This window comes from Salvelinus fontinalis, chromosome 6 (genome assembly GCF_029448725.1).
Source record: "Salvelinus fontinalis isolate EN_2023a chromosome 6, ASM2944872v1, whole genome shotgun sequence".
Taxonomy (NCBI): domain Eukaryota; kingdom Metazoa; phylum Chordata; class Actinopteri; order Salmoniformes; family Salmonidae; genus Salvelinus; species Salvelinus fontinalis.
The window spans coordinates 34,544,695-34,556,673 of NC_074670.1; the positions used below are offsets into that span (position 1 = coordinate 34,544,695).

Sequence of the window (11,979 nt, forward strand, 5' to 3'; positions counted from 1 at the left end):
GCCGGCTTCATGGCACCTGGCTCAATGCCCAACCTAGCCCGGCCGATACGTGGAGCTGGGATGTACCGCACCGGGCTATGCACACGTACAGGAGACACCGTGCGCTCTTCCGCATAACACGGTGTCTGCCCGTACTCTCGCTCTCCACGGTAAGCCCGGGAAGTTGGCGCAGGTCTCCTACCTGACTTCGCCACACTCCCCCTCCAGCTCTGCTTTGGGGCGGCGATGTTCCCCTGGCTGTGCCCAGGGTCCTTTACAACGTGAACACTACAAGTAACAAAACAATAAATGTGAAAACTGAAACAGTCCTAGCTGGTGCAGAGAAACACAAAGACAGGAAACAATCACCCACAAACAAACAGTGAACACAGGCTACCTTAATATGGTTCCCAATCAGAGACAATGACAAACACCTGCCTCTGATTGAGAACCAAATTAGGCCAAACAATAAACCCAACATAGAAACACAAAACATAGAATGCCCACCCAGCTCACATCCTGACCAACTAAACAAAGACTAAACAGAGGAAATAAGGTCAGGAACGAGACAGTGCCCAGAAACGTGCTAGACGGCCAGTTCTTATAGCCTTTAGCCGTACCCTTATCCTACTTCTCCTATGTTCCTCTGGTGATGTAGAGGTTAATCCAGGACCTGCAGTGCCTAGCTCCACTCCTATTCCCCAGGTGCTCTCATTTGTTGACTTCTGTAACTTTAAAAGCCTTGGTTTCATGCATGTTAACATTAGAAGCCCACTCCCTAAGTTTGCTTTATTCACTGCTTTAGCACATTCTGCCAACCCGGATGTCTTAGCCGTGTCTGAATCCTGGCTTAGGAAGACAACCAAAAACCCAGAAATGTCCATCCCTAACTATAACATTTTCCGCCAAGATAGAACTGCCAAAGCGAGCGGTGTTGCAATCTACTGCAGAGATAGCCTACAGAGTTCTATCTTACTATCCAGGTCTGTACCAAAACAATTCGAGCTTCTACTTCTAAAAATTCACCTTTCCAGAAACAAGTCTCTCACCGTTGCTGCTTGCTATAGACCAGCCTCTGCCCCCAGCTGTGCCCTGGACAGCATATGTTAATTGATTGTTCCCCATCTATCTTCTGAGCTCGTGCTGCTGGGTGACCTAAACTGGGACATGCTTAACACCCTGGTCATCCTACAATCTAAGCTTGATGCCCTCAATCTCACACAAATTATCAATGAACCTACCAGGTACAACCCCAAATCCGTAAACACGAGCACCCTCATAGATATCATCCTAACTAACTCGCCCTCCAAATACACCTCTGCTGTTTTCAACCAAGATCTCAGCGATCACTGCCTCATTGCCTGCATCCGTAATGGGACTGCGGTCAAACGACCACCCCTCATCACTGTCAAACGCTCCCTAAAACACTTCTGCGAACAGGCCTTTCTAATTGACCTGGCCGGGGTATCCTGGAATGACATTGACCTCATCCCATCAGTAGAGGATGCCTGGTTATTCTTTAAATGTGCCTACCTCACCATCTTAAATAGGCATGCTGTCACGCCCTGGCCTTAGTATTCTTTGTTTTCTTTATTATTTTAGTTAGGTCAGGGTGTGACATGGGGAATGTTTGTGTTTTGTTGGTTTTGGGTGTTTTTATGGTAAAGGGGTTGTTGGGTATAGGATATGGGTTTGTGTGGAGTACATGTGTCTAGTGTTGTCTATGTATGGTTAGTTGTCTAGGAGAGTCTATGGTTACCTGAATGAGTTCCCAATTAGAGACAGCTGATTTCGGTTGTCTCTGATTGGGAGCCTTATTTAGGGTAGCCATAGGCTCTCATTGGTTGTGAGTAATTGTCTATGTCAGAACGTTTGTAGCCTGTGTGTGTGTGCACGACGTTTATTAGCTTCACGATCGTTTGTTGTTTTGTATAGTTTGTATCAAGTGTTTTGTGTTTATTTTTCGTCATCTTTTTTTATAATAAAAGAAGATGGCTTATTTTCCAACTGCTGCGTTTTGGTCCGTCAATCCGCCACACGATCGTGACAGAATTACTCCCCATTATAGGACCAAGCGGCATGGAAAGCGGCAACAGGACCTACCTACACAGGATTCATGGACATGGGAGGAGATACTGGATGGTAAGGGGCCGTGGGCTCAACCGGGAGAATATCGCCTTCCTCGTGAAGAGCTGGAGGCAGCTAAAGCCGAGAGGAGGCGATATGAGGAGGCAGCACGGAGACAAGGCTGGAAACCCGTGAGTACAACCCAAAAATTTCTTGGGGGGGGCCTTAAAGGGAGTGTGGCGAAGTCAGGTAGGAAACCTGCGCCTACTCCCTGTACTTACCGTGGAGAGCGAGAGTACGGGCAGACACCGTGTTACGCAGTAGAGCGCACGGTGTCTCCTGTACGCGTGCATAGCCCGGTTCGGTACATTTCAGCTCCACGTATCGGCCGGGCTAGACTGAGCGTTGAGCCGTATGTCATGAAGCCGGCCCAACGCATCTGGTCACCAGTGCGTCTCCTCGGGCCGGCGTACATGGCACCAGCCTTACGCATGGTGTCCCCGGTTCGCCTACATAGGCCGGTGCGGGTTATTCCACCTCCCCGCACTGGTCAGGCGACGGGGAGCATACAACCAGGTAAGGTTGGGCAGGCTCGGCGCTCAAGGGAGCCAGTACGCCTGCACGGTCCGGTATTTCCGGCGCCACCTCCTCGCCCCAACCCAGTACCACCAGTGCCTCCTCCACGCACTAGCTATATGGTGCGTGTCTCCTGCCCTTTACCACCAGTGCCTAAACCACGCATCAAGCCTCCTGTGTGTCCCCAGAGTCCTGTGCGTCCTGTTGCTGCTCCCCGCACTAGCCCTGAGATGCGTGTCCCCAGCCCGGTGCCACCAGTCCCGGCACCACGCACCAGGCCTACAGTGCGCCTCAGCCGGCAGGAGTCTGCCGTCTGCACAGCGATGACTGAACTGCCCGTCTGCCAAGCGCCATCTGAGCCATCCGTCTCCCCAGCGCCATCTGAGCCATCCGTCTCCCCAGCGCCATCTGAGCCATCCGTCTCCCCAGCGCCATCTGAGCCATCCGTCTGCAATGAGCCTGCAAAGCCGCCCGTCTGCCATGAGCCTGCAAAGCCCCCCGTCTGCCATGAGCCTACTGAGCCGTCCGCCAGACAGGAGCCGCTAGAGCCGCCAGCCAGACAGGATCTGCCAGAGCCGTCCGTCAGACAGGATCTGCCAGAGCCGCCAACCAGACAGGATCTGCCAGAGCCGCCAACCAGACAGGATCTGCCAGAGCCGCCAACCAGACAGGATCTGCCAGAGCCGCCAATCAGACAGGATCTGCCAGAGCCGCCAACCAGACAGGATCTGCCAGAGCCGCCAATCAGCCATGAGCAGCCAGATCCGTCAGCCAGCCATGAGCAGCCAGATCCGTCAGCCAGCCATGAGCAGCCAGATCCGTCAGCTAGCCATGAGCAGCCAGATCCGTCAGCTAGCCATGAGCAGCCAGATCCGTCAGCCAGCCATGAGCAGCCAGATCCGTCAGCTAGCCATGAGCAGCCAGATCCGTCAGCTAGCCATGAGCAGCCAGATCCGTCAGCTAGCCATGAGCAGCCAGATCCGTCAGCTAGCCATGAGCAGCCAGATCCGTCAGCTAGCCATGAGCAGCCAGATCCGTCAGCTAGCCATGAGCAGCCAGATCCGTCAGCTAGCCATGAGCAGCCAGATCCGTCAGCTAGCCATGAGCAGCCAGATCCGTCAGCTAGCCATGAGCAGCCAGATCCGTCAGCTAGCCATGAGCAGCCAGATCCGTCAGCTAGCCATGAGCAGCCAGATCCGTCAGCCAGCCATGAGCAGCCAGATCCGTCAGCCAGCCATGAGCAGCCAGATCCGTCAGCCAGCCATGAGCAGCCAGATCCGTCAGCCAGCCATGAGCAGCCAGATCCGTCAGCTAGCCATGAGCAGCCAGATCCGTCAGCTAGCCATGAGCAGCCAGATCCGTCAGCTAGCCATGAGCAGCCAGATCCGTCAGCTAGCCATGAGCAGCCAGATCCGTCAGCCAGCCATGAGCAGCCAGATCCGTCAGCCAGCCATGGGCCGTCCCTCAGTCCGGAGCTGCAGTCCCTCAGTCCGGAGCTGCCATTCCTCAGTCCGGAGCTGCCATTCCTCAGTCCGGAGCTGCCCCTTACCCTGGTGCTGCCCCTTACCCTGGTACTGCCCCTTACCCTGGTACTGCCCCTTACCCTGGTGCTGCCCCTTACCCTGGTACTGCCCCTTACCCTGGTACTGCCCCTTACCCTGGTGCTGCCCCTTACCCTGGTACTGCCCCTTACCCTGGTACTGCCCCTTAGTCCGGAACTGCCCCTTAATGCAGTGTGGTTAATGTGGAGGGGGGTCATCTGGAGGAAGCTAAGGAGGCGGTTAGGGACTGTGGTGACGTGGGGACCACGACCAGAGCCGGAGCCGCCACCATGGAGGGAAGCCCACCCAGACCCTCCCCTAGACTGTGTAATGGTGCGCCCGGAGTTCGCACCTTAAGGGGGGGGTTATGTCACGCCCTGGCCTTAGTATTCTTTGTTTTCTTTATTATTTTAGTTAGGTCAGGGTGTGACATGGGGAATGTTTGTGTTTTGTTGGTTTTGGGTGTTTTTATGGTAAAGGGGTTGTTGGGTATAGGATATGGGTTTGTGTGGAGTACATGTGTCTAGTGTTGTCTATGTATGGTTAGTTGTCTAGGAGAGTCTATGGTTACCTGAATGAGTTCCCAATTAGAGACAGCTGATTTCGGTTGTCTCTGATTGGGAGCCTTATTTAGGGTAGCCATAGGCTCTCATTGGTTGTGAGTAATTGTCTATGTCAGAACGTTTGTAGCCTGTGTGTGTGTGCACGACGTTTATTAGCTTCACGATCGTTTGTTGTTTTGTATAGTTTGTATTAAGTGTTTCGTGTTTATTTTTCGTCATCTTTTTTTATAATAAAAGAAGATGGCTTATTTTCCAACTGCTGCGTTTTGGTCCGTCAATCCGCCACACGATCGTGACACATGCTCCATTCAAAAAATGTAGAACTAGGAATAGATATAGCCCTTAGTTCACTCCAGACCTGTCTGCCCTTGACCAGCACAAAAACATCCTGTGGAGTTCTGTATTAGCATTGAATAGCCCCCGTGATATGCAACTTTTAGGGAAGTTAGGAACCAATATACACAGGCAGTTAGGAAAGCTAAGGCTAGCTTTTTCAAACAGAAATTTGCATCCTGTAGTACAAACTCAAAAAAGTTTTGGGACACTGTAAAGTCCATGGAGAATAAGAGCACCTCCTCCCAGCTGCCCACTGCACTGAGGCTAGGAAACATTGTCACTACCGATAAATCTACAATAATTGAGAATTTCAATAAGCATTTTTCCACGGCTGGCCATGCTTTCCACCTGGCTACCCCTACCCCGGTCAACAGCCCTGCGCTCCCCACAGCAACTCGCCCAAACCTCCCCCACTTCTCCTTCACCCAAATCCAGGTAGCTGGTGTTCTGAAAGAGCGGCAAAATTTGGACCCCTACAAATCAGCCGGGCTAGACAATCTGCACCCTCTCTTTCTAAAATTTTCCTCCGCAATTATTGCAACCCCTATTACTAGCCTGTTCAACCACTCTTTCGTATCGTCTGAGATTCCCATAGATTGGAAACCTGCCGCGGTCATCCCCCTCTTCAAAGGGGGAGACACTACAGTTGTGGCCAAAAGTTTTGAGAATGACACAAATATTAAAAAATTGTGTGAGCCCACTCCCTTGGCTGAGAAGCAACCCCACACATGAATAGTCTCAGGATGCTTTACTGTTGGCATGACACAGGACTGATGGTAGCGCTCACCTTGTCTTCTCTGGACAAGCTTTTTTTCCGGATGCCCCAAACAATCAGAAAGGGGATTCATCAGAGAAAATGACTTTACCCCAGTCCTCAGCAGTCCAATCCCTGTACCTTTTGCAGAATATCAGTCTGTCCCTGATGTTTTTCCTGGAGAGAAGTGGCTTCTCTGCTGCCCTTCTTGACACCAGGCCATCTTCCAAAAGTCTTCTCCTCCCTGTGCGTGCAGATGCACTCACACCTACCTGCTGCCATTCCTGAGCAAGCTCTGTACTGGTGGTGCCCCGATCCCGCAGCTGAATCAACTTTAGGAGATGGTCCTGGCACTTGCTGGACTTTCTTGGGCGCCCTGAAGCCTTCTTCACAACAATTGAACCGCTCTCCTTGAAGTTCTTGATCCGATAAATGGTTGATTTAGGTGCAATCTTACTGGCAGCAATATCCTTGCCTGTGAAGCCCTTTTTGTGCAAAACAATAATGGCCGCACGTGTTTCCTTGCAGGTAAACATGTCTGACAGAAGAAGAACATTGATTCCAAGCACCACCCTCCTTTTGAAGCTTCCAGTCTGTTATTTGAACTCAATCAGCATGACAGAGTGATCTCCAGCCTTGTCCTCGTCAACACTCAACACTCACTCACACCTGTGTTAACGAGAGAATCACTGACATGATGTCAGCTGGTCCTTTTGTGGCAGGGCTGAAATGCAGTGGAAATGTTTTGCGGGGATTCAGTTTATTTGCATGGCAAATAAGGACTTTGCAATTGATTGCAATTCATCTGATCACTCTTCGTAACATTCTGGAGTTATGCAAATTGCCATCACTCAAATTAAGGCAGCAGACTTTGTGAAAATTAATATTTGCGTCATTCTCAAAACTTTTGGCCAAGACTGTACAATTATCTGTAAGATTCCTTAATGAATCAGTGATTTTCAAACACAGATTCAACCCCAAAGACCAGGGAGGTTTTCCGATGTTTCGCAAAGAAGATCACCTGTTTATAGATAGATTTTTAAAAAGAATCTGGCATTGAATAGCCCTATGAGCATGGTGAAGTTATTAATTATGGTGTATCAATACACTCAGTCACTACAAAGATATAGGCATCCTTCTGAACTCAGTTGCCGGAGAGGAATGAAACCGTTCAGGGATTTCACCATGAGTTTAATTGTAGTTACTCCACAATATTTACCTAATTGACAGAGTGAAAAGAAGGAAGCCTGTACAAATATTCCAAAACATGCATCTTGTTTGCAACAAGGCACTAAATGAATACAGTGGGGCAAAAAAGTATTTACTCAGCCACCAATTGTGCAAGTTCTCCCACTTAAAAAGATGAGAGAGGCCTGTAATTTTCATCATAGGTACCCTTCAACTATGACAGACAAAATGAGAAAAAAAATCCAGAAAATCACATTGTAGGATTTTTAAGGAATTTATTTGCAAATTATGGTGGAAATTTGTGTCCTCAATACAAAGTGTTATGTTTGGGGCAAATTCAATACAACACATTACTGAGTACCACTCTCCATATTTTCAAGCATAGTGGTGGCTGCATCATGTTATGGGGGTTGAATACTTATCTTATCAAGATACTGTACATTCGTGTTTTATTTTTTGTAAATGTTTTGGTCTTGTTCAAATTTTTCTTTCACTCCTACATTACAGAGTATTTTGTGTAGATCGTTGACAAAAAATGACAATTACGTACATTTTTATCCCACTTTGTAACACAACAAAATGTGGAAAAAGTCAAGGGGTGTGAATACTTAGTTTTTTTAAACGGTTATAAAGGTTATTTTATTTTCATGACTGTCTTCATCCATAATCGTCAGTTACACGATTATACGGTAATTGTCCATCCCTAGTGTGTGTGTGTGTGTGCAAATGACTCAATGTCAGTGAATTTAACAGTCTTTATTAACATCATCCATCTATTTGCAGAAACTTAAGAAGTGTCAGATGTTTATGTGCACAGAGCAGAACTGTTACAAGACTTGGATAACCAAAGACCCAATGCCTTGTCCCCTCAACCAGCCCTACTGTGAGGTAGGCTTAAAAGTGCACCCCTACCCTATCCTATTCATCATTCTATACCCATAATAGACAAACTAGACATCCTTCATTGAACTGTAAATGCTGTAGGATACAAATGTACACTTTAAGTATTTCATAACGAAAGAAGGAAAATACATTTGTCCACGACAAGAATGATTATCTGTTATGATCACAACAACATCACTCAGACAAGAGAGCATTTCCTTTCGCCAATCTCGTACATTCTTAAACTCATCAAACTCCATGCATTCTCAATCCACGTTTCTCTTTTCAGCTGAAAAAGATGACAACTGGTTCAACAACGATCTGGATGGGAGGCTGCAATGCCAACTGCACAAGAAACACCTGGTGTACAACCACAACAGATACATGCCACCAAGAGTGCTGCAACACCTCCATGACCTCCTGCCTCAAGCTGGATGGTACTCTGAACGTTCCTTCTTTTGCCGCGAGGGGTCCACACTTCCCTTTAGCATTGGTTACTGCTGCTCTGCTGGTTTGTCTGCTCAGCATTGGTTCTCTGGTTTAAACTGGGTCGTGTTTAGTAGGTACCAAGCGGGAAAGAAATGTATTGAACGAGGGAGGAAATACCTTGACTTGTCAGTTGCAAAATGGTTTAAAAACATTGCCTGTTGTGTGACTTAATGAACACAACCCTGATGTGTTGACCTACTGAGCCATTGCTTGAATAATATACAGCGGTAGTAGTTAGCACAGCAAAACCTGGTTTCAATTCCACATGAATACTATACTGGTTGTAGGTCTAGCCTACTCTGTTTATGTTTGTTTGTTTGTTTGCTTGTATATGAGATGTATTGAGATACTGTATATGAGGGCTTGTCACGTCCTGACCATAGAACACCTTTATTTTCTATGGTAGAGTAGGTCAGGGCGTAACTAGGGGGGTTAGTCTAGTTTATATTTTCTATGTGGGGTTCCAGGTTGTTTTTTCTATGTTGGGGTTTTTGGTATGATTCCCAATTAGAGGCAGCTGGCTATCGTTGTCTCTTATTGGGGATCATACTTAAGAAGCATTTTTTCCACCTGTGGGTTATGGGATATTGTTTCTGTGTAGTTGCTTGTTTAGCACTGCATTGTCATCCCGGTTCGTTTGTTCTTTATTTTGTTTTTGTATTTGCTTAAGTTTCACTTTCATTAAAATTATGTGGAACTCAACGTACGCTGCGCCTTGGTCCGATCATTACTACGAACATCGTGATGGAATATCCCATCACCAAAGGACCAAGCAGCGTGACCAGGAGGATCAACGACGACTCCGGGGTTCGCAATCATGACGCAAGCATGAGAGGCAGCCCCCCAAAATATTTGGGAGGGGTAGACGAGGTGGTTGGCGGAGCCAGGTTTCAGACCAGAGCCAACTCCCCGCACTCGTTTAAAGGATCGTGTGACCGTTCAGGCACCAAGTTATGTGATGATACGCACTGTGTCTCCAGTGCGCATTCACAGCCTGGTGTGCTCGGTGCCAGATCCCCGCACTTGCCGTGCGAAAATGAGCATCCAGCCAGGATGGGTTGTGCCAGCTCTACGCTCTAGACCTCCAGTGCGCCTCCACAGTCTAGTACGTCCTGTGCCTCCTCCTCGCACTCGCCCTGAGGTGCGAGTCATCAGCCCGGTGCCACCTGTACCGGTCCCACGCATCAGGCCTCCAGGGCGCCTCCACAGTCCTGAGCTTCCAGCGACAGTTCCCAGTCCAGAGCTTCCGGCGACAGTTCCCAGTCCAGAGCTTCCGGCGACAGTTCCCAGTCCAGAGCTTCCGGCGACAGTTCCCAGTCCAGAGTTTCCGGCGACAGTTCCCAGTCCAGAGCTTCCGGCGACAGTTCCCAGTCCAGAGCTTCCGGCGACAGTTCCCAGTCCAGAGCTTCCGGCGACAGTTCCCAGTCCAGAGCTTCCGGCGACAGTTCCCAGTCCAGAGCTTCCGGCGACAGTTCCCAGTCCAGAGCTTCCGGCGACAGTTCCCAGTCCAGAGCTTCCGGCGACAGTTCCCAGTCCAGAGCTTCCGGCGACAGTTCCCAGTCCAGAGCTTCCGGCGACAGTTCCCAGTCCAGAGCTTCCGGCGACAGTTCCCAGTCCAGAGCTTCCGGCGACGTTTCAGAGCTTCCGGCGACATTTCACAGTCCGGAACCTCCAACGACGGTCCATAGTCCGGAACCTCCAACGACGGTCCACGGTCCGGAACCTCCTGAGATGGTCCACGGTCCGGAACCTCCTGAGATGGTAAATCGGCCCGCACCAGAGCCACCACCAAATATGGTGGATACGAGAGCCAAGCGGGTTCTCCGTCCCGCACCAGAGCTGCCCCCGATGCTGGCGGATCTGCGGGATGAGCGGGTAACTCGCCCCGCACCAGAGCCTCCACCGACACTAGACATCCCCCCAACCCTCCCTTTTTTCCCAGGTTTTGTGGTCGGACTCCGCACCTTTGGAGGGGGTACTGTCATGTCCTTACCATAGAAAGCCTTTATTTTCTATGGTAGAGTAGGTCAGGGCGTGACTTGGGGGGTTAGTCTAGTTTATATTTTCTATGTGGGGTTCCAGGTTGTTTTTTCTATGTTGGGGTTTTTGGTATGATTCCCAATTAGAGGCAGCTGGCTATCGTTGTCTCTAATTGGGGATAATACTTAAGAAGCATTTTTTTCCACCTGTGGGTTATGGGATATTGTTTCTGTGTAGTTGTCACGTTCCTGACCTTATTTCCTTGGTTTAGTCTTTGTTTAGTTGGTCAGGACATGAGCTGGGTGGGTGTAGTCTATGTTTTGTGTTTCTATGTTGGGTTTGTTGTTTGGCCTAATATGGTTCTCAATCAGAGGCAGGTGTTTTGCATTGTCTCTGATTGGGAACCATATTAAGGTAGCCTGTTTGCACTGTTGGTTTGTGGGTGATTGTTTCCTGTCTTTGTGTTCTGCACCAGATAGGACTGTTTTCGGTTTTCACATTTATTGTTTTGTTGCTTGTAGTGTTCACGTTATATTCTTTATTAAATCATGTTGAACACTAGCCGCGCTGCGTTTTGGTCCTCTCCTTCATCCCAGGAAGAAAGCCGTTACAGTAGTTGCCTGTTTAGCACTGCATTGTCATCACGGTTCGTTTGTTCTTTATTTTGTTTTTGTATTTGCTTAAGTTTCACTTTCATTAAAATGATGTGGAACTCAATGTACCCTGCGCCTTGGTCGATCATTACTATGAACATCGTGACGGAGCTCATATGTGCTTTTGAGAAATTTAGACAATTTAAGTGATAATGATTCCCCTATGTGAGTCCAAACCAAATGGGTTTAAAGGGTATTATTGAAGAATATGACGATTAATATGGCTACAGAAAGCTATTCGACCATACCATCATACCCATTTATAAATCAGTAATGCGTAAAACATAATACACGGAAGATGATAGCTATTTACGATCATAGATGACTGACCTAATTTATAGTATGGTAATAAATGATCTGCTTGTTGATACTTATTGAGATTTGTGTAAGTTGAAGTTTACAATTATGACATTTTCACAAATGTTCTCTTTTTTTAGGCACACCGTTATTTTCTTTCGCCAGTGGTTTGCATGATGACTTGAATGTTTTCTTTGATTTTGCACTTGCAAAGACCTTCTAGCCTGGTCTCAGATCTGGTTGTGCTCTTTGCTCACTCAATTGCTCATTGACAAACCAAACATGCCCAGGACAAGGAGTTGGCATGATAGCACAAACAGACTGGCACTCAGGCTAAAGACTTTCTCCAATACAAAAGCAAATATCTGTTCTTTACAGATATTGCATAATAACTCAGTTATTACCTAGTCGTAGCATATTGTGAAGGACAGATTGACAATTTATGCACTTATAAAAAAAATACAAAATATTGGGCTATAGAAGGTGTTTGAAATATTTGTGCTGACGTATTGAGGTGTAATTCATATCTGTGAATGTAGTCATACGCTGTACAACTGTAATATGTGTTTTACGCCTTTTATTATTTAGCTGTATTCTTATTTATAATTCACCATCATAACAATATGGAAATTGATTTATAAAAATTGGTTTTGAAATTGGGTTATAAAAAATAT

At 47.8% G+C, this 11,979-nt stretch overlaps 1 protein-coding gene across 1 annotated transcript in view; it reads left to right on the forward strand.

Moving 5' to 3' along the window:
- Positions 1–11,979, forward strand: part of LOC129857726 (uncharacterized) — a 37,455-nt gene extending 25,476 nt beyond the window's left edge. The window contains exons 8-9 of the mRNA XM_055926239.1: positions 7,788–7,892; positions 8,176–11,979. Coding sequence (XP_055782214.1) covers positions 7,788–7,892; positions 8,176–8,430 — 360 coding nt within the window. The 3' untranslated portion in view covers positions 8,431–11,979. The remainder of the gene's footprint in view (positions 1–7,787; positions 7,893–8,175) is intronic.